The sequence below is a fragment of the Solanum stenotomum genome, chromosome 8 (assembly GCF_019186545.1).
Source record: "Solanum stenotomum isolate F172 chromosome 8, ASM1918654v1, whole genome shotgun sequence".
Lineage (NCBI taxonomy): Eukaryota > Viridiplantae > Streptophyta > Magnoliopsida > Solanales > Solanaceae > Solanum > Solanum stenotomum.
In genome coordinates, this window is record NC_064289.1 from 17,747,321 (window position 1) to 17,770,125 (window position 22,805).

Sequence of the window (22,805 nt, forward strand, 5' to 3'; positions counted from 1 at the left end):
TTTCTTTATTGGTATAAAAAATACGAGAGTCGAGATATGAAAAAATAATTGTATCACCTAGCCATATTAATTTAAAACATTTTTTATATTGAATTGTGGATAAATCAGGTCAGTATTTTATGTAGACCAATAAAAGATCACGTGTTCGATTAATAATTAATTAAACGGAAAAGAGTCAAATTGTCCTGAACTATGCGAAATAGATTACTTATACCCTTCATTGTATTTTGGGATCAAAATAACCCTTACCGTTATCTCATGTGACCACAAATATCCCTCAAGAGTTAACATTCCAAATTTTTAAGGGAAAAGGCTCAAATATGCCATTTAACTTTCGGAAAAGGTTCATTTATGTCATCCGTTAAAAGTTTGGCTCATCTATGCCATTACCGTTTAAGAAAAGGCTCATTCATGCCATTATTTTTTAACGGTGGTTTTGCAAAACCATTTTTTAAAATGTTTGTTCAGAATTTTGATTTTTTATTATTAAAAAAATAATGACGTGGCCGAATTATAATTGGCCATGTGTAAAAATGGTTTTGCAAAACCACCGTTAAAATGTTTGTTCAGAATTTTGATTTTTTATTATAAAAAAATAATGACGTGGCCGAATTATAATTGGTCAAGTGTAAAAAATGGTTTTGCAAAACCACCGTTAAAATGTTTGTTCAGAATTTTGATTTTTTATTATAAAAAAAATAATGATGTGGCCGAATTATAATTGGCCACGTGTAAAAAATGGTTTTGCAAAACCACCGTTAAAAAATAATGGCATGAATGAGCCTTTTCTTAAACGGTAATGGCATAGATAAACCAAACTTTTAACGGATGGCATAAATGAGTCTTTTCTGAAAGTTCGATGGCATATTTGAGCCTTTCCCAATTTTTAATGAACTAATTCCTCCACCTAAGATGTCAACTAGGATTCCCACTAATCCATTCTTGCTAACCAATTAATTCATCTTCCCAAATCAAACCAAATTTTGAAAGAAAAAAAATTGAATCTTATTTATCACTGAAGCAATGTCAAAGGCTCCATCAATTCAATTGAGGAAGTGATTTAATTTTCAAGACCAAGTTAGTTGTTTATATCGATAGTAATTTAGCTAACTAAACTGAGCACTGAAATTATTTTGAATGTTGTTTTGCTCGACAAATGGTTCTTGATTATCCGGATGAGTTGGTAGCTTTCCTACAACAGCTTTGGATAAAACTCCACACTTATTACCATTTTGATCATCACCTACCAGAGTAGTATCTGGTTGTTTATAAAAAGCAATAATATGTTTAATTTTTTTCGTGCCACATGATATTGAAATGTAGAATTAGTAACAAATCATCATATCATATATGATTATAAGTGGAAGCTCCAAAGTGAAAAGTTAATTACCATTTTACCCCTTTACTAAATTAAATATAAATATTTTACTTACATAATGGTAGAATTTGAAGTCCTTAAGCCCTTTAATAATTAAATTATCATTTTCTTGATAAATGAGTACATTGATACTGCTTTTAATCATAATCATAAATCTCATGATGGAAGAATTTGAAAAGTTATGATCTGGAAAGTCATTCATCACTTTAATATAGAAATCAATTTCAAAATTAAAATTTGAATTCAAAAAGTCATTTCCTAATGCTATTTAAGAATCAACTTACAAAGATGGAAGCTCACAATAGGAAATCGAATTAAGAAAATTGCACAATTCAATGTGAGAAGATAAGAGAGTTAGAAGTTGCAAGTGAGGATAACCAAAAAAAAGCTGAAAATTGGTAATCAAGAAGAAAAAATAGCAGCGGAAAAAAAGAGAGTAAATTTAATATATGTGTAGTATTAAACAGTGAACAGTCTTATAGTCTTATGTTGATATGTTGTCTCTAACAATAACACAATTTTCTTTTCAGAGCATTGAGGACTTTCTTTGCAATATCTGAACTTTTCTTTCTCCATTATAGAATTTTTCCTCCATGAAGCATTTAGAATTGTATGGGTGTTGGACTTGAAGTATAGATATCAATTTAAGGTATATGTAGAAATTTTCTTATTGTGCATTTAAATGAGAACCATTAATCATTTTTGTTAGAGAAAAGACATAAAGTGAGACCTAAACTTATCCCGAATTTTCAAAAAGACACATTAACTATGCGGGCATCCTATTACCCCACTAAACAATTTTGAACTGATATTATTACATCATTTTTTGTCCACATAACATAGAGAGTGTGTGCACTCTCTCAAAGAGAGTGAGTAACCTAAAATAACTAATATAATTGTATTTTTACAAGTATCTTATTATAAAGTATATTTTCTTATTTTTCTTATTATTTTAACTTTTTTTCCTTGTTATTTTTCCTCTTTCTTTCTTCTTTCTTCTTCAAAAATTCATTGTCATCTCCATTGAAACTTTTCACTTTCAATGTCACCATTTTTACCACAACTTTACCTTCCTTTTTTCACAACTATTAGTTTTACTCTCTCCAATTTTAAAACTTTATCTAAATATTTTCTTACATTTCGAACAATTTGATAAACCCATTAGATTTCAAAATGATTAGGAAGTATCATATAGTTTTTTAATCCGATTTCAATTAAGTTCTTTCAATTCTCATGGAATTCATTGATTCTTTTAAAATGATCATTTCTAATTTTGAAATTATATGAAAAGGAGTAATTGATGAGATCTAATTTTAAATTTTCTTAGAAAAATAATTAATTTTGTTATCAATAATTCAGTAAAGTCTAGAAAATAGTATGAATTTTTTTAATAAAAAATCACTGAAATAAAGAATTTGACTGAAGAAGAAGAAGAAAACGAAAAGAAAAAAAATGGGAGAGCGGTTCAACTTGGCGTGGGGGTGGAAGATGAAGTAAATTTAAGATGAAATCAAAATTAAAATAGGTCAAAAAGTAAGAGAGAGAAATAAAGGAAAAAAGATAAAGAAAAAAAAATTACATTTTTAATTAAATTAGCACGTGTCATGTAATGATTGGTGTGTGAACACACTTGCTTCTTAAAATCTGTGGCTGATCAAAAAATAATATAATAATATCTGTTCGAAATTGTTTAGTGGGTATTAGGACGGTTGCAAAGTTAAGGTATCTTTTTGAAAATTCGGGACAACTTCAGTGGTGACTTTATGTCTTTTCTCTTTTTGTTATTCATTTTTGCACATACTAATATATCATATGTTTGGACCTAATAACATAAAAATTTAACTCATTATTTTAGTTACCAAACTACATTTTGCTGGTTCATCAAATGTCTAATCATTTGACATACAATAAAGAAATTTTTGTTGAATAGATTGTGATACTGATTAAAATGTGATTTTGACAGTAATCCATACCGTATATAATTAATTCTTTCACAGGACTCACGTGCAAAGTACGTGTCCAGAACTAGTACATAACTTTGAATACATTGCTGGAGTTATGGAACTTATGGAGGTTAATTTTTGGGAGGATGAATTGATGGGTTAGTGAAAATCCTAGTTGACAGCTTAGGTGGAGGAATCAAGTCATATGTGGTTTGACACGTCATTAAAAATTAGAATGTTAACTTTTGAGGGGTATTTGTGGTCTCTTGGAATAACGGCGGAGGTATTTTTTATCCCAAAATGTAACGTATGATATAAGTGATCTATTTCATATAGTTGAGAGGTTATTTTGATTGTTTTCCATTAATTGAATACAATTGTGTTATTAATGAAGAGGCAATTTTGAAGCCTGAAAAGAAATATGAGGAATAACTTTTGATACAATAGGTAAAAGAGAATATTTTTGAGTCATTTTTGGAATCACTTCTTAATTCTTATATCTTAGTCTAGTTGCCTCATTTGTTTTCACTATAATGAACGTCTTACAATCTATTTTGGTCTTATTTATTAAGTGTATTTATTTATTTATTTTATAATTACTCAATTAGTTTAAATGATTAGCACTTATACTAATATTTTAATATAATTAAGATGTTTATTTAAGAATTTTTAGAAATATTGTCCGTTGAACACACCTTCATCAATTTATATCGCGTACTAACTGGCATTACTGCTTATTATTATCAATTATCATATTCAACCATAACATATGATAATCACCATATCGTCAATCACCACGATCAGTTGTCAATTGTCACCATCACTAGTCATTATTTACAATAATCACCACCATTACCATATAACAACACTGAGTGATTCTCCACCTTATAATGTCCTCCCACGTTTCCCTTTCCTTGCCCCAAAAGTTTGAACTCTGGATCAGTGCAACATCAATGATGACAGGAACATGAACTTTCAAGAGTTAGCATTAGAACAGAAATTGTTGCCAGGGCGAAACACATGCATTATTAATTTATAATTATTGGTAGCGAAAGCCACAGGCACGCCTGGCTAAGAGTAGAATTTACTTCATCTCATCATAAAAATTCATTTTACTTGTCCACTATATTAAAAATAAATAGTCACTTTTACTTATTTAATTTGAAAAAACAAAAAAATAATTTACCATTTTATACTTGTTTTACCTTATTATCAAGTACTAATTTGGGATGATATAATAACATTACCATTTTATTACTATTTCTTAAGAGGGTACCAAATCAAAAATGGAGAAGGAATATTATCTTCTTTCACATCAAGCAAACTTAATTTAATTTTCAAAGGTCCACATGTACTCCACTATGTAAAGAACAACAATGAGAGATACAAAAATATCAACATCTTCACCAAGAAATAGTAATAATCACCATGCTCTACTAATTCCCCTATATAAATCTCCCTCTCTTGCTCTTTTTACTAACCAAATTTACTTCCTACATAAAAAAAATGGCTTCTTTTCATATGTACACCACTCTTTCCATAATCTTTTCATTAATCCTCTTGTCCCCTTTTTCCAATGGAGTTTTTCATGAAGAAATGTCTGATATTCTTGCCATGAATTTAAGAAGTCAAAAAACAAGTCACCTCCATTTCTACTTCCATGATATCCAAAGTGGAAAAAATCCTTCAGCAATCAAAATCATTTCACCGGGTGGCGGAGGAATATATGGTTTTGGCAACACTTTCATGTGTGATGATGCATTAACCATAGGGCCTAATGCATCAACTGAGGTTGTAGGAAGGGCTCAAGGGATTTACGCGATGGCTTCACAGAGCGAATCTGCGTTGCTTATGACAATGAGTTTTGAGTTCACACAAGGCAAATATAATGGGAGCAGCATAAGTATTCTTGGGAGAAATCCATTTATGAGAGATGTTAGAGAGATGCCTATTGTTGGAGGCACTGCACTCTTTAGGTTTGCTAGAGGCTATGCATTGGCTCATACTTTTTGGTTTGATGCCAACACTGGAGATGCTATTGTGGAATATAATGTGTTTGTTCAACATTATTGAAGTGAGAATTTGTGCTTATAAAGCAGTTAGTAGTCACAGGCACAATGACTTTACTTTTTCTTAATTATTCCATCTTTAGCAAGCTTGTTTAATTTCTTCTCTCTTTTTTTTTACTTTTTCTGAATGTTCTGAAGTGATGTCTTATTTATATCAAAGAGTTTTGCTGCTAATGTTTTATCAATTCACCAAGAAATCTATCAACTCCAAGCACAGTAGATAGAAAAACTTCTCAATTAGTGGACAAACGACAAAGTATCCACAAACTCTTGGTAATGTATAAAATCAAAGAGGAACCAAAACTACATAGTTTTTTTTAGTTCACTTGCAAAGAAGTAGATGAAAAGTGGACAGCCTAGGGGTACATAAGACATCAAGAAAAAAGTTCGATTTCACGTCGAAATCCATTTGTTCGATCAAACATCAATTCTTGATGAAATTATTTGTTAGAATCTGTTTAGTAGTTACTCTCTATTTCCTTTCTTCAAGGAATTTGTCAATGCTACCATACCAATTCCACTGGAAACATAGACCAACAACACGTAATATTCCAGCAGCTATCACTTCGATAAATGCCATCAGGAATGATCTCTGAGGAGATAGACCAGCAGTTGCGATGGAAAGAAAGAATCCCTCAAAGTTGCAGGGGACAATGAAGTTTCCTGATTTAAGGCCATTCAAAGTTTTCTTTGCAACTTCATCAGCTTTCATGGAACCAGAAGAAGCTGCTAGTATACTAGTCAACTGTGGCCTCCTCCTGTTCTCTGCAAAAGGATTAAACTTAAATTATTGCAAATGTAAACTGATTATCAATCAGGTAAGTTCAAGGACCTATCGGGTACATTCGACATTGTGCACATGAATTATTGGGGGTACAACACACACAATGATGTTGATGTCTCCCAAGGTTCAATATTAGTGCATACATATCGACATGTGCATTCATCACAGTTCTTTTTTTTTGGATTGGTAAATAATGCACACTATTAACTAAGATAGAAAGAGCACTAAGCAGGTTCGCACAAAAAAATGCAGCTACATGTAGTCAGGATTAAATAGAATATAGAGAAAAAACTGAGAAACTAAAATATACAAAATAAAACAGAAAACAATATCACAGCCTAAGTATCATAACAAAGGAACTCTATAACTCGCATAAGCATGTCAACCCCTTGACCACATTCTTTTATAGTAAAACGAAGCAGAGGCCATACACATTAAGCTTCAAACTGTTCTAGACCTGTATTATCTAAATAGATCTTAAGACACTGAAATACAGCATTTAACATCCTGTCAGGTTCTACAGAATCATCATGTTTCAAGATTTTACATAACCCATTGAGTTACCATAAAGGTTAGCTAATATGTGCAGTACATCATGAGCTAATCAACGAACAAATATTTTCTGGCTCTGTTCCTCCAATCATGAAGAACAAATTGGCTAAACATTTTGTGCTATCCCATGCTTACAACTAACAGTTCTCAATAATTGGTTAAAAGACCAGTGCTATCATCATATTTATTGTCAATTTGCTTGATCCAGACATTTGTGTTCTCTGAAGGAAGATAAAAAATAAGGGATTAAGGGAAAGGATGTATAACTAACATATCGACTTAGAATCAGAGGTAGATCGTAGCATTTAGCAATAGTACATAGATAAACATGATGCAAGAAGAAAGCAGTGTGTTTGTTGCCCCCCACCCAACCCCAACATGTAGCATAGCATCTAATTCGTGCATTGTGACATGCAGTGATAACAACAAGAAACAGAGTAGGAATTGTTCAGGTCCAACCTTCAGCAAATCCAGGAGTTTCAGTGTCCGGGGGAAATATTAGTGATACGTGAATATTTTCACCAATTACTTCCTGCTGCAGTGCTTCTGCCAGTCCTTTGAGGCCGAACTTACTGGCTGAATAAGCTGTATAACCATATATCCCAACCTAAGACAAAACAAAATACCAAATAAACCAAATCAGATAAGAATAAAAATGGTTATATACAAATATATAAAGAGAAAAGATGTTCTCAGTCCATTTTAGCGAGGTTTGCTAATGTGAACTGTCAGCACTTTTTTTTTTTATGACAAGGGAAACCCGCAACCGCTACCCTTTGGGTGCGCACAGGGTAAAAACCCCGCTCCTATGCAATATCTCACAAACCACATAGGAGAAGTAACCCGCATTAGGCAAGCCCGGTGCAACGAGCTCAACCCAGAAGCAAACCCCTTGCTTTCGCTGGCAAGGGGTTTCGAACTTGAGACCTCCAACATGGAAGTCCCAAGCCCAAACAATAATCAATTTCTGGTAAGGAGACACAATTGGAGAAGGAATTGATTATGCCGAAGGATGGTATTAGCTATAGATTGCAAGAAATTATTGTACGTAGGTTTCTAAACTATTGACAAACTTGCCTAGCAGAGTAGCTGCTGCTTTGCATGTGTCTGTGTCAGATTCTTGGTGCTTTGCTAGTGATGACTGTAACTTGTACGTGTCACACTCACCAATAATTCTCATGATTAAAAGCCTAAGCTATATATTACGAAGAATTGTAGTAGCTTAGTTAGTTGACTATCTAAACTCCGCAATTAAACATTAAAGTTGACGAAAAGGAGAATTCAGAAGCTGAGAGATATGACATAAAGCAGACAAAAGATTTTAAATTGGGACATACTGTATGTATGTAAGTAAGAAAGAAGAAACAGAAATGGTTGAGCTCACAAGAACATCAACAATTTACCTTTGTCCCGCGTGTCTGAGAGAGGTAAAAAAGTAGTACTAGTCTAAAGTAAGTGGACAGCATCAAACAGTTTGAATTTTTTTTTGTAGAAAAAGAAGACTTTTGAGTAAGACAACCACCAAGATGGAGAGAGAGGAAAAGAAAAAGCAACAAGAGGAAGAAGAATTGTTGGTAGTTAAGTTGAAACAAGGTGTTTTCGTAGGGAAAAGAGGGGGTACTGGTACTACTCCATCAACTACATGGAAAATTGGTTTGGCACAATCTGATGGTTCTCTGCTTCAAGATTTTCCCTTTTCTTCCAATTCTGCTTCACTATCTGTCAGAAAAGTTGGTGCCAATCTCTGGGAATTTCAACCACAAGTGAGAAAGGTTGTCAAGATGAGCAAGATTGGCCCTCTACCTCAAAATCACAAAGACAAATCTAAGCTTCACAGCCAAACAGCTGCCCCACCTGATAGCCCACCACAGCAGATCAAGTACAAAAAACTTTTTTTTTTTTAAAGTCCAAACTGCATATTGTATTTTTTATTATATATAAATAGGAGTTCTGTGAAAATTATTGCTTTTTGCACAATTAATGTGCACTGACTCACTGACTCTAGATGCTGAATTCGCCATGACCATTTTCTATTATACCATGCCAATTGCCTCATAGGTTAGAAAGACAAACAGAACATATATGTTAGTAGTCAATAGTGTAGGTTGTTGTGTTGATCTTGGGAATGCTTAGTTACTGATAAAACTTTCTACAAAGTTCATTGTCTGCCAACTTCACTGAAGAGACAAAAGGATGTCTATTTGGTTCATTTCTGCTAAACTATAAAGTGCCTAATCAGAAGTTCTCTAACTTGCAACCAGAAAGTAATAACCTGATTAGTCATGTTTCTTTTTTGTTTTTGCAGCCAACAAGCACTAGTAGTTTAGGGAGGGATATTGCTGCATCACTTAGATAACATCATCATCATTTAATTGCGAAGAATGGGGGCGCTCAATCGCTTGAATCACCACTATCCCCCTCTGGATAACGCTACCAGGGCTTCCAGTGGGCTATTGGTCTAGTGAGGAATTAAGCAAGGGGAAAAGTGCCATAGGGAAACCACTCTACACTGACAGCTTCACAGCATCAATGACACAAATTTCATATGCTAGAGTACTAGTTGAAGCTGATGTCTCACAACCACTTCTGGATTCTATTGACATAGTGACACCAACAGGCTCAATTCAGCAGCAAATTGAGTATGATTGGAGACCAAAATTTTGCAGTGTATGAAATTTGGGCACAAAGCTGAAGCATGCTGAAATGCTGAAATGGCTGTACATGAAGAACCTAAGTTCCAAGAAGTTAAGAACAAGAGAAGGAGAAGGAACAGGAAAGCAAAGGGTGTAATTCAGCAGGATATGCCAATTACTAGCAGAGTAGTAGTGGATAAACGGAGGATGGATGCGCCAGCTAATATCACAAACTCAACTCAGTCAATTGAAGGTTTGCAAACAGAGGCACAAGTAAAGGTTGTAAATAGTTATGCAGCTCTCCCGGAAGAGGAAGTCACTCAGAATGGAGACCCTAGAGGGACTCTTATCCCTTGATGATTATCTCTACCTGGAACATACAAGGGCTAAACCAGACCTTGAAACAGAAAGAGTTGAAGCTCTTTCTGCAAAAGAATAAGATAAATGTTATGGGTGTCATTGAAACTAGAACACAAATGCATACATCTGGGAATATACTAAGAAAGGTAGTGCCTGATTGGAACCATCGCTCAATTACCCTTTGGCCTATAATGGTAGGGTAAGGCTGCTATGGAGGGCTCATATACAGGTACAAGTATCGGTATCCCATGAACAATATATTCATTGTAAAGTCTCAGATGCAAATGGAAACTTCTCAGCTTATCTCACAGTTGTTTATGCCAAGAATGAAAGCCAGAATAGAGAGAAGATGTGGAGGGATCTAGTTCAAATTGGGAGAGGAATCCAGGAGGCTTGGTTGCTATGTGGGGACTTTAACAATGTTCTAACTACTGAAGACAGAATTGGTTCCCCTGCTTTACCAGGAGAGACACGAGCTTTTCAAGGATGCATTGACACATTGCAACTGACAGCTCTAAGACAATCAGGGAGACACTTCACATTTTGCAATAGGCAGCAAGATGGGAGTAGAGTATACTCCAACATAGATTGGGCTTTTGGAAACTTTCAACGGACAGTGACTATGGGCATGTGGAGGCTGAGTTTTGGAATCCACGAGTATCTGATCATTCACCAGTTGTTATTCAAGTGAGCACAAGACCCACTTCTGGACCAAAACCCTTCATATTATTCAAAACAGTCCTTGAGCATCCTGAGTTTGAAGGGATTTTGACAACTGTGTGGAACAAAAGATACATTGGTACTAGAATGAGTCAACTATGGAGCAAACTTAAAGCATTAAAAATAGGACTGAAGGACCTGAATACTTATTTGGCTTCTTACCGCCAGAAGCTACAAACAGCTAGACAGAGTTTGGAAATAGTACAAAGTCAGATTGTAACTCAACCTCTCAACAGTGTGTTAATAGAGCAAGAATCAGTCCTTTTGAATGATATCAGGAAATGGAGCTTAGTGTAGGAGCAGGTTCTCAAACAGAAATCTAGAGTTAATTGGATTGCCATTGGAGATGCAAATACCAAGTTCTTCCATGCTCAAATGAAGATTAGAAGTAGTAAGAACACCATTACTTCTGTTTATATCTAATGGGATTAAACTGCAGGACCCTAAGCTTGTGAAGGAAGAGTTTATTTCAAGCTTCACTGAATTGATGGGAACAGCTGTGGTGGATTTGCCATGCCCGAATGTGTATGTTATAAGTAATGGCCCCTGTTTATCATACCAACAGAGATGCTTGCTTATAATTACAATCACTGATGAGGATATTGTGACAGCAATGGAAGGGATGGCCCTAGATAATACCCCAGATATTGATGGATTCCCTGTGGAATTCTTTACTAAGCATTGGACCACTGTTAAAGAAGATGTATTATGTGCTGTCAGAAAATTCTTTACTACTGGGAAGCTGCTGAAAGAGGTTAGCCTTACTGCCATTACCCTTGTGCCTAAGAAGGCTACCCCTACACAAGTAGCAGACTACAGACCTATTGCTTGCTACAAGATCATCACAAAGATCTCGACCAACAGAATCAAGCCTATTATAGGTTCTATTGTTAGTCCTCTCAGTATGCATTTATAGAGAGGAGAAGTATCATTGATGATATTCTATTCTGTCATGAGGTACTGAAATGATATTCTATGAAGGGACTATCCCCTAGATGTGCGAATGAACGTGGACTTACGAAAAACTTATGATTCCATTGAATGGGAGTTCATAAGGAGATTGCTTGCTAAATTGAGCTTTCCCTTTAAGTTCACATCTTGGATGATGGAGTGTATATCCACAGTCCCTTATTCTCTAGTGATAAATGGGGGTCTATCTAAACAATTCAGAGGGGAAAGTGGAATTGGACAAGGGGATGCTATGTCCCCTTACCTATTTGTATTGGCTATAGAATATCTTCAAAGGGAACTGAGCATGCTGAGACTCAATAAAGACTTCAAATATCACCCAAGGTGCAAGAAATTTAATGTGATAATACATTTGATCATCCACAACAATAATCTACTCCATAAGGCCCTAGTCACAGGACACCCAAAGTAAAGATGGTCATACATGAATCACATTAAATTTCTGTAAGGAAGCATTTTCCATGGTGGGTCTTTCGGTTAAATTTTTTATGATGAATACACGTAAATGTGACTGCATAGAGGGAAACAAAATTAAAATAAATTGGGCAATTGTGATGATCAACTCTTAACTTATTTTCATTGTTTCCCCAAAAACTCCTAGATGAGATAAAAAATAAAATTGCAATAGAGATTAGATATCAATCGGAACAGAAGATGAAAAAAGCTCCTGCTGAAAGTGTCTCCTTGCAAAAAATCTTCATGAATTGTGTACTAATGAGAGTACTACAAAATCATTAGATTGCCCACACTTTCCCAAAATACCATCCTCAAAGAATAATGAGTTCCAAACTTTAAGTGAATAAAGAGACGAAAGACACTACTTGAAATGCATTTTTGCTAGTAACTTTAGCATGAAAAAGTTTACATGAAGTGCTTATCTGCAAATGTTGATACCATAGTAGTTACGAGTTCAGATACTTTTGTAACAGTATTATAGCTTGCAACTACTCCGTGTGCTTCTAGTTTGGAATTTTACAGTATTAGATGGTAAATAAACTTGTGATGCTAAAACTGAAACTATTAATAGGATATTTAATTAAAGAAAACTTCAATATCCTTGGTGGACGTAAGCAAATGGGTAAAGTAGAAAATAGAAAACCATCCACATTTCCAGACTCCGAAATCCGGATTTAAGAACCAATAGCACAAATCGTATCTTGACTAAATCTGGTGAATTTTAGAGATTGAGACAGACTTTATAATGCTTTGTAATTCTTTAATCATCTCAGACTGTATGACACTAATTCTACCTTCATTTCTCAATCTATTTATACCAGAAAATTGGGGTAAGATCTTCGAAAATTAACCACAAATATAAACAGTGATCAGTACGACGTCATCTACATTGTTATCAAGTTCAAACCATATTTTGTTCCGAATACGCTCTCAGCTCAACGTATTGTGATAGACATACCAGAGGCCAATCTTTATTATAATAAGACAGGTTAAGCTCCCAACAGAAATATACTCTGGAGCAGTTTAGCCTTCATGTCCTTATCTCAAAACTAGTTACTCCTTCTCCTGCTTCATATAGCTGTTACTAAGCATTTTTCTTTGACTAACATCTAACCTCAACCTAAATTCTTACATGGCAGATAGTGGAAGTGGTTGAAGAGATGTATTCAAGTTAACCAAAAGAGTATAATGCAATCAAGCATGTTCATAAATTACCGCCAAACATGCTCTTGATTTAGTGCAAACTACACACCAGAATACATTAGCCCCTAATGTCCTTAAGTCCACCGGTCTACCCACTTGGCGGCAATGCTAGATTACTTTACTATTTGTTTCATTACAACAGAAAATGTTTGAAGAAATCCTCTTTTGGTTTTTGGTTACCTTACAAAATTATAATTCTCCCAAATATTTCCACCAATATGGGAAACTGACTGATACGGAACTTAGTATCTATGCCCCTTTCTTTTCCTAGTTTAATTTCCCATTTGTTTTTATTTCATTTTCAGCACACTTCATGAAGAAAGTTTGTTTACTCTACAGACACTGTAAAGCAGATGTTGCAGCAGAAAACATCTGCAACATGGAGGCCACTTAACATTGCTGCTGAGAAGGATAGTTCATTATGGAATTGTATTTTAAGGAAAACTTTTTCCTCCATTTCTAACCACTTCAAAAGTAAGTTTAACCTTTAAATCAGACATCTATAAGGTTATATCTTTGCTAGACCATTGAAATTGAGACTTGAACAGAAGGTAGAACATACCTGGCCAGCTTGTGAAGACATGATAGCGATGGACCCAGGTCCACGATCAGCCCTATTCTTCATTCCAGGCAAAGCAGCTTTAATCAGGTGAAAAGTCCCAGTCAAATTGACATCAATCATGAACTTGATCTCCTCAATATCTTGGGTCTCCAATTCCTGAGGGACAAAAACTCCCTGATTGCACACCAACACATCGATTGGTCCTGCCTCTTCTACAGCCTTCTTGACAGCCTCATAGTCTCTCACATCAGCGCTGAAAATGGCCACGTCACGGCCAGTAGAAAGCCGAATTGACTCCTTCGCATCTTCGAGTCTACCAGTGTTACGAGCAAGTATTGAGACTTTTGCACCTTCTGAAGCAGCCTGTTGAGCTAGAGCTAAGCCAATACCGCTTGAGCCACCAGTGATGAAGACATGGCGATTTTTAATTGGAACTTTGACGGGGCGTGGTCGGACGATGAAGGCGAGGAAAACAAGGAGGGATAGAGAGAAGAAAAGGAGGAGGAGAGAGAAAAAAGCAATGCTCAAGTCCGCCATAGACGAATAGTTGCAGAAAAATCTTAGGTTGCCTTTGTACCTGCAATACGAAGATCAGCGCGATTCGGGTTATGAGCTTTGGAATTTCAAATCTGATTTCAATGAATTCAGATCAACGATTTGGGATTTCACCATTGCAAAAAATTTAAATATTAAATTTTTGATTTAGAACTTTAAAAAATAATTAAAGTTTTAACTATTAAATTTTTATTTGAGATAAGTGTCAAAACACACTTAAACTATATTTTTTTTTTTAGTTCCATACCTAAAATATTGAGAATGTGAGTTCATACCTAAAGTATGAGAAACACACATCTCTATCTTTTATTTGAAAAAACATTGACGCATGGCATTTCACATGGATAAAATATTCCACCCAGACAAAAATTAAATAATAAACTATTAATATTAATTAAAAACTAAAGATTAAAGTATTACTATCCCAAAAAAAAAAAAATCTTACCCCACTTCACCACCTCCTCCCCGTACCCCCTCCCCCACCACACCCCACGACCCCACCCCCACAATCCCCATCCTTTTATTTTTTTTAAAATTTCTTTTATAATATATTATTCATACTTCNNNNCCCCCCCCCCCCCCAAACCACCCACTCATTTCCCAAAAAAAAATTGATATTATTTTATTTTAAAAAAATAAAACTCTACCCATCCTATTTAACCTCCGCTCCTAATCTATTTATTTATTTTTACATTTTTCTCGTTTTGTGTTAAAAAATAATTACATATTTTTAGCATAAATATTATTAATATATCAGTTTAGTAGCCAAAATAAATCCCACTTTTTTCTCATCCTCAAAGAACATTACCCTCTCCTACATAACTAATATTCTTTTTTCCTCAAAAAATGTTAATAATGGTGGTCACATAAAGATTCTCTTTTTTCCCCTAATCACTTTGTTTCTTTTATTTCTTTTTCTTTTTTTTTTGTGTATTAGCAAAAAAATAATTTTGTCCTTTCCTTTATCTGATGTCTTTGTCTTTTTATATTGGTAAAATTCTTTCTATTAAATCATTATTTGGATATATTATAAATTTAGTTAGCGATGCTTATGTATTTTCTATTTCAAAGGTATATATGATTACCCATGTATTACACATATTTAAATAGAATGTATAATAATTTTTTTAGTTGCTTGCATTACATTGTATACATACAATTCTTATTTTTGTATTATATACATATAAACAATACTGGAATTGTGGTCGACATTATTGTTTGTTTATGCCGTTTAATTTGATAAAATATAAGGAGAATATAAAGATGCAACAAAGAAATTTTAGTAAGCTATAAAGTAAGCAAGAATGACCTTTACCAATAATCATTCAAGAATGTGTTAAAAGAAGCTGACTTGGGAGATAAACTCTCCAATCCACCAAACAATGTGTTTCTTTTTCATTTCAAGGAAGCTATGTATCCTTTTGTCTTACAAGGAATGAGTGGGTGGGGAAAGTAGGTAAGAATTTTAAACAAACAACAATATAGCTTTCCATTCATGAACCTACGAAAAGCTCAACTGTGATAACGTAGGACTATGGAGTATGAGAAACTAGAGAGCTTGAGCGTTGGAAGAACAAAGAAAGTCGGCAAAGAGATCTTGATCAACCATAGTAAGCTGTCACTTTGATTTTCTGGTTTTAAAGTTAAGGGAAGTGAGAATTCAACTGAATATGTATTTACTCGTTCTCTCTCTGAATGCAGCCCAACTTATAACATCAGCCTGACAGGAATAACAGTAGGAAGCAAGACCACTGATTTTGATCTCACAGCCATTTTCGACTCTAGCACTTCATTCACATACTTGAACGACCCAGTTTACAAAGTCATTACAGAAAACGTGAGTGAGAAACTAATTGTATGAGTTATCGATGGAGTGTGTTCTTTGTATTTTAAAACTGAATAATTTGCTTCTTTTGCAGTTCGATTCTGAAGCAAAAAGGCCGCGTATCAACCTGATGGCGAAATTCCTTTTGAGTACTGCTATGACTGCTATGGGATCAAGAAAAAAGAAGAGGTTGACTGAGTAATATGTTAAATGGGTGGTTATTTAGTTATATTCTGGTTTTTGTACTTTATATTCCCACAATACACATTAATAAACATTATAGTAACTTCTAACAACACACCAATTGTCCGCACACGCTTGTGCTCCCAAGTCTCAACACAAAATAGGAAAGAACTGAAAATGATGGTCAAATACGTCAAATTTTGTAAAATTTAGAATATCAGGAATACCCCTGAATAGCGAAAGACTCATTCTTTGTTCTTAGTTAAACATATTGTACTCATTCTTTTGAACAAATTGTCAAACACATAATGAGCATGGTAAATTTTGGCAAATCAAGAGCCTATATTCTATTTCTGAAACAACTGTATATACATAACTTTATATCAAAAACCTCAGTGCCATCAACTATATCATATAACTTGCACTAAACATGAGAAGTGGGAGGCGTAAAGGCGTACCTTTTCAAAGTTCTTGTGAATCAATAATACTTTAGTTAGAACCACGAAGCAGTATCATAGCTACTCAAGTTAGAGCTTTGGTGGTCTGCTAAATTTGCAGAGAACCCTTCCTCTTTCGGATGGAAAATCGTTTTCTTTTGGATTTGTCCACAAAATCAAACTTTTTCAGAGTATAAAATTAGATTTTAGAATAGCAGTTGTAGTTTTTTCCCCTCAAAATTTCCAACAAATAGCAACTCGCGTTGTTGCAAACACATCCAGCAAGCAGAGTCCTATTTCAGCAGATGTTACCCTAGAAAAGGGAAAATCAGAGAAAATTTGAGATAACCAATTGTAAGCAAAATGAAGAGACGCAGATGCTTCGAAGTAAAAGCAACTCAACCTTTGATGTTACCAAGTAGAATAACGAAGAAGAAGCAAACCCAGTAAATCAAAAGAAAATCAAAGCGTTTTTCCGATTCTACAAACGAAACAAATTAAGTTTAAAGGGAATCCAACAATTTAGATTAATTAGCAAAGAGAACATTGAAGAAGACATAAATCCAGCAAACCAAGCCAAAAGGTGCATCTACGGTAAGAGAATTTTATTTTATTTGCAGATCCAAGAAGCAAGATTTCCGATTGAAAGAAAAACCCATAAAAATTGATGAATGGGAAACGGAAAACATACAAAATAAAGGAATTAGAGAAAGGAGGTTACACCTTTTTGTTTGGAGGAGCAAATCATTGTGCAGCTGAAATGAAATTTCATAGAGCATAAAGAAAAGATCTTTAGAATCAGCTAATGTGGAAGATTGAAGATGTGGATCTTTTCTGTGAATCCAAAAACACACGTGGGCAAAAGAAGAAGAAACTGGAAGGAGTAAATTACCGATTTACCCTTTTGGTCATCTGAAGAAACCCATACTTATTAAGTATGACTAGATGATTCATTGCCCGTGCTGCGCACGGGCCCAACAATTTGGATACATTTTTTTGGGGGCAGGAAACCAATCTGGCTTAATAGATTTCATAAGAGCAAACTATTGCACTGCACCTAGCTGAATATGTTACAACTGAAATGCATATACACAAATTAGTAGCAGAAAGTAGAGATTACTTCAATGACACCAAAGATAACATCTTTGGACTGTATGCATTTTACAAACACACTAATCAGACCTTCAAAGGCCATCAGCAAAAAATATTCAAGAAAAAGTACAACTACCTATACATCCTAGATTACTTCCAGTAGATGCAATTTTTAACATTTCTGATCTTCTTCCGTTAGATTCTCTGGCCACAAGTATTGTCCCTTAGTGTTATATTCTGCCCTTTGAAGCATATGTATTCACATAGTAGTCCTCAAAACAGTAAGCTCAACTTAGATTTGATCTAATTTATTACTTGTTATATTTTGGTAAAAGCACTTATTGAAGATCGTAGCCTCTAAAAATAGGTGGTAGTTCCTTTAGAGGCTTTCCTGAAAAGAGCTAAAGAATTTCTTAGTATGTGTAATCTTGTTCAATGCAGCCAGACATTATAAATGAATAATAACATGAGCATAATCATACCCATACTTCTCAGAAATAATTCCACTCATATTTCAGAAGGCATGAAAACTTATATGATTCAAGTACCATGCATTTGTCATTACATGTCAATCGACAGAACTATGGATTCACATATTAGTTTTATGTTCCAGAAAAAGGATAATATGTATAATTTTCTCTGTATAAATACATAAGGCATCATTAACATTGCACTGCCAGGAATAACTACTTCCAGGTACATAAACAAATGTCAAACAGAGGCTACATCTAAATATGGCAGATTAACAAGACAATATATTCAGAGATTGCGTGAATGACCCAGAAATTATGTTGAAGATTTTTATTAAAACTACTACCTACTTGCAGATTTTGTGACTCGGTGGTTTAGAACTTTGAAGGTGAAATTAGTGAAAGCTTCGGTAGCCAACATGCCATGGAAGAAACTATTATTTATTTATTGTGATGAAGCATATTATGGATGGGTTTAAGCCTAGAACAAACTCAAGAGGTTAAAAAGATAATCCTAAATTTACTTTCAAACTATACTACTCAGAAAATGATATATTTCTATCAAAGCCTTACCATCATTGGACAGGCCGATTAGTTCTTCCATTTAAGTTTGAAGAATTGACTAACTTCATCTCAAGTTTCCAGAGGAAAATGGAATAAGAGTTCACTAATTAATGGTACAGTGATCTAGTTTTCTTTTAAACAACATAAAGTCACATATGTTAATATCCCTAAGAAGTTTTGGTATGTGCCCCATGTTTTCAGCAGATCATGTTGAGGTGCTGCAATTAGTAGTAACATAATTGCTAGGTAATGACAACTGAGATCCACAAGTCCAATCTCCCTGGATAAGCTTTTTAGCTCCCAAAACTGTATTCAAAATTTACAATCTGTTCCGAGACAAAATAAATATAGCTAAGTTACGCATGAATTTAAAATATACAAGGATCCAATTCAATTACAAGTTGAGGAAGATGAGATAGTTCAACAGTAGAAACTAAAATTAATTAATTAAGCCTTCACGATTTGTGGAAAGCTGAAAAAGAGCAACAACCAAGCAGGCACAGAAAGACATTTCTATATATCATTTAGAAGTTCCGTTGCACAAAGATTTACCTGAACCTCAGTTCGTGCAAGTGCAATAAGTAGCGCCACACCTTCTTCTCATTTGATGGTGATACTATTGCAGCCTGCAGGATTCAATAATTATGAGTTGGATTAATTACAGATTAAGTAAAAACAGAAAGCAAATTGTGCAGTTGCAACGTGACTAAGAAAATAGCATAAAGCAATCGACAGAAACATGAATAAGTGAATTTCATATTCAGTTAGCATGCTGCAAAGCGCAGGATCTAGTGGTTCAAGTTTATATTCAACTCCGTCCAATTTCGACCAGCGTCATGCTGTACATATCCCCCTTCTCAATTATTTTTGAAAATAAAACATAAGAATAATTTGATAATAGACAAGCAATATGCAGTTGATATTGCTGAAGTTACAAAAAAATAATACCAACCAGTTGAAAATCCTTGAGTGCGTATTTGACTTCTAAATTGTAAACGATTAAGCACACAGTAGCATAAACACCTAAAATAACAATGAAAGCACAAGTCTTTGGCAATATTTTCACAATTCGAAACTAACTTAAGAAAATGTAGAGCCAATTTCAATAGCTATTTGTTCCGTCCTGTTTTGTGCTGCCATATTACTCCAATTTGGTGTGAGAAAGCCACAATTAGCCCATAATACAATATTCTCACTGTCCAATTCAGTCGCTTGTGTGTATAGATCAATAGCTTATGAATACTTGTACCCAGAAATACATTAAAATCGAAAATAGACTTACTATTTAGGAATATGCATAAACGCCGGCTAGTAAAACGAACTATAAAAACTTGCCAAGATTAACACTCCAAGTCTCTTATTAACAATTAACAAAGTGTAAAAGCTCTTATGAACTTACTAATGAGTTGTCTTACCATGTGTAAATAACAACCCTCCACAAAAAATAGTTCAAGAATACAACAACAATTTTGAGAGGACAAAAGATTGCCTTAAAACTGCAACACTACTTGGAGAAATTGAAGATGAAAATCGGTGGAAGAATGTGAAAGTGATGAAAATCGGTAGTTGGAGAAGCTTGAGAAAATGCAACATTGAGGAAATCCGTGTGTCGTCTCCTCTTGAATGTGAAAGTGATGAAGATCAGTGGAAGTATATTTTGGAGAAAAGAACATAGCGAGAGATTGGAGGAGTGATTACGCTGGAGATATCACACGCAGAGTCGTATATTTCTTCATATAAAGCCACTAACTATAAACAATTTTGTACAAAGAAAACATCAAAAGCAAACAGAAAAAAGATGGAGAATACAATGGAATCAAAAACAGATTTCACACAGTAATTTATATGAAGGTTTGCAAAGCGTAAAAGGTGGTAGTGGGTTTTGTCTATTTTGACCACTACATCTGAAATTCTTCAAGTTTAGTACTGTTGGGGTTGTAAATCTCTTCATTTGGGTGTGCTAAAAAATCCAACTTTGAGGTTCTTGATCCTTTTTGATCCGTAGCTATTGTTTTAATGTCAGTTCTTTGGTAATAACTGTATAAGGTTTTAACTTTTAACAAGTTGGATTCATTTGCTGTTCTTGCTAGAGTTGTTTGTTTTAGTGTGTGTGTGTGTGTTATAGAGATAGTTTAGTTATGGCTTCATGTAAAAAAGGAAGAATAAAAGATGCAGTTTTTAGGCGTTTAGTATCTCTAGCATTGATAACTGTGTTTGGAATAGTTTTGATTTTGATTCTCTTTAGGACTAATACAATTCATCTTTACGGTATGTTTAGGGCTCATGCTCAGTTTTCAAACTTTCTTCCCAAATTTATCTTAAGGAATCGGAAACACCGGATAAGACACATGAATTTATTTACTTTTTCGTGGTTCTGTCAATATTCATACTGCCATTTTTTCCCTAATTTCAATTCAAGTGACATTCCGACTTCATCAGCCCATATATATAAAAAACTAAATCTAAAAAAAATCTGATGAAAAATTGAAACCAAAACACAATCAAGGAGAAAGCAAGTGAGGATGGCAAATTAAGAAATCGAAGCCAAAAATTGAAGAGAGACCTAGCAAATTACCTGAAAATCGAAGTTGTACTCAGAGAAGATGCAGGGCAGAAACTTTTATCTTCCCCTTCTTCAATGCTTAGATGAGAGCACTAAGATGGAGCGGGTGGATGCCACGCGTAATGAAGCGAGAATATGATAGCATATCTTTTAATGAAATGTTTACGTACATGTTCAGCAAAAAAAATAAAAAATATTTACATTTACATACATTATAATAATAATAATAATAATATTGTTGAAATATATTAAAGGTATAAAAAAATTGTCCAACAGATGAAAATTGAAAATGGAAGAATTTCTTTTTTTCACAAATTCCCTCGGTGGTAGAAGGGAAAGATATTTGAGATATTATTCTTTTCATAATCTTTAAACTTTGTTGGATAGTTGTTATATGCATAATGTATTGTATTGTTTTAATGAAAGGAATATTATCGTTCTCCGTTGCTATATAATATCACACATCTATAATTTGAATGATAAACCTTAAAAAATATTAGGATACAAGGTAGAACTATCATGTAAAGACAAGGTAAAGGATAAAATAAAATTATTAAATAATAAGTAAAAGTAAAATGAGAAAAAAAATATTAAAGTATCAACGTAATCAAACCAAATCGGTCGTTACACATAATGGATCTTTTCGTCATTACCCAAATATAAATTTAAAACGATACGATACAATAAAATCTAAGTAACAAGCAAAACAACCATTGTATCTAAACTAACAATATAATACAATACAACGAGTAACAACCATTCAAACAAGGTGTAAAATATTTGGCAGCGTTTTAGAGATGACAATAATTCTCTTCTTCCCCCTAATCACTTTACTACTCTCTCTCTTTTTTGGGTGAAAATTATTTACATTCCATAACTTTTATTTAAAAATCAACCTCACCCTCCAATTTTGAAATATAATCAGTTTTCCCTCTTAATTATTCTTGTAATTTCTATTTTATTCTTGATATTTTTGTTCCTCCATCTATGTGACATTTTTTAATATAATATGAAATATGGTATAATTTCTTAAGTACATAATAACTAATTTAATTTTTTATAAGCAAAATATGACAACTAATTTGACCTACAATGCTACAATTTCTTGAATACAAATAGATCATGTCAAGATGTATATAATTCAGATTCATGTGCAATTGTCTTTTGAAAATGTGGCAATGAATACAAAGATATGTATCACTTCATTTAATATCCATGAGTGAATATTTTTCCCAAAAATATATGTAAATAATATCCAACAATTATCATGCAATGTTGGCTAGCTATCTGATTATTTGATATTAACTTACGTGCATCATTTTTTGTTATATGCAATTTCATATCAAAACAAAGTTAAATAAAAAAACAATTGCTCCACTCCCACTTTTCACATATGTACGTATTGTATATCGAAAATATTGAGATCAGTATTTTCATATAACTCATTGATTATATATGCTGCATTCTCCCTTGCTACGATAGACATC

General features: G+C 33.8%; 2 protein-coding genes across 4 annotated transcripts; one reads left to right on the forward strand and one right to left on the reverse strand.

The window, feature by feature from the left end:
- Positions 1-4,765: 4,765 nt before the first annotated feature.
- On the forward strand, positions 4,766-5,541 carry LOC125874455 (dirigent protein 22-like). The gene has a single exon (XM_049555348.1). It carries the CDS (start codon positions 4,828-4,830, stop codon positions 5,392-5,394), a length of 567 nt encoding a protein of 188 aa, XP_049411305.1. The 5' UTR covers positions 4,766-4,827; the 3' UTR covers positions 5,395-5,541.
- Positions 5,542-5,647: 106 nt separating this feature from the next.
- On the reverse strand, positions 5,648-21,467 carry LOC125874428 (3-dehydrosphinganine reductase TSC10A-like). Of its 3 annotated transcripts, XM_049555319.1 has the most exons (7): positions 21,331-21,467; positions 19,308-19,381; positions 17,033-17,110; positions 16,651-16,942; positions 13,630-14,206; positions 7,186-7,333; positions 5,648-6,155 (listed from the first exon to the last, which is right to left on the reverse strand). In XM_049555319.1, exons 5-7 carry the CDS (start codon positions 14,164-14,166, stop codon positions 5,863-5,865), a joined length of 978 nt encoding a protein of 325 aa, XP_049411276.1. In that variant the 5' UTR covers positions 14,167-14,206; positions 16,651-16,942; positions 17,033-17,110; positions 19,308-19,381; positions 21,331-21,467; the 3' UTR covers positions 5,648-5,862. The 3 variants fall into 3 exon arrangements, with proteins under 3 accessions (XP_049411276.1, XP_049411274.1, XP_049411275.1); XM_049555317.1 differs by lacking the exon at positions 17,033-17,110; XM_049555318.1 differs by lacking the exons at positions 17,033-17,110; positions 21,331-21,467 and adding an exon at positions 19,836-19,857.
- Between the last annotated feature and the right edge of the window lie 1,338 nt (positions 21,468-22,805).

Coding starts and splice junctions, on each gene's coding strand:
- LOC125874455 (XM_049555348.1), top strand. CDS start 4,828: ATGGCTTCTTTTCATATGTACACCACTCTTTCCATAATCTTTTCATTA.
- LOC125874428 (XM_049555317.1), bottom strand. CDS start 14,166: ATGGCGGACTTGAGCATTGCTTTTTTCTCTCTCCTCCTCCTTTTCTTC. Junction 7,334..13,629: donor TGTCTTCACAAGCTGGCCAG/GTATGTTCTACC, acceptor GTTTTGTCTTAG/GTTGGGATATATGGTTATAC. Junction 6,156..7,185: donor AACTCCTGGATTTGCTGAAG/GTTGGACCTGAA, acceptor ATCCTTTTGCAG/AGAACAGGAGGAGGCCACAG.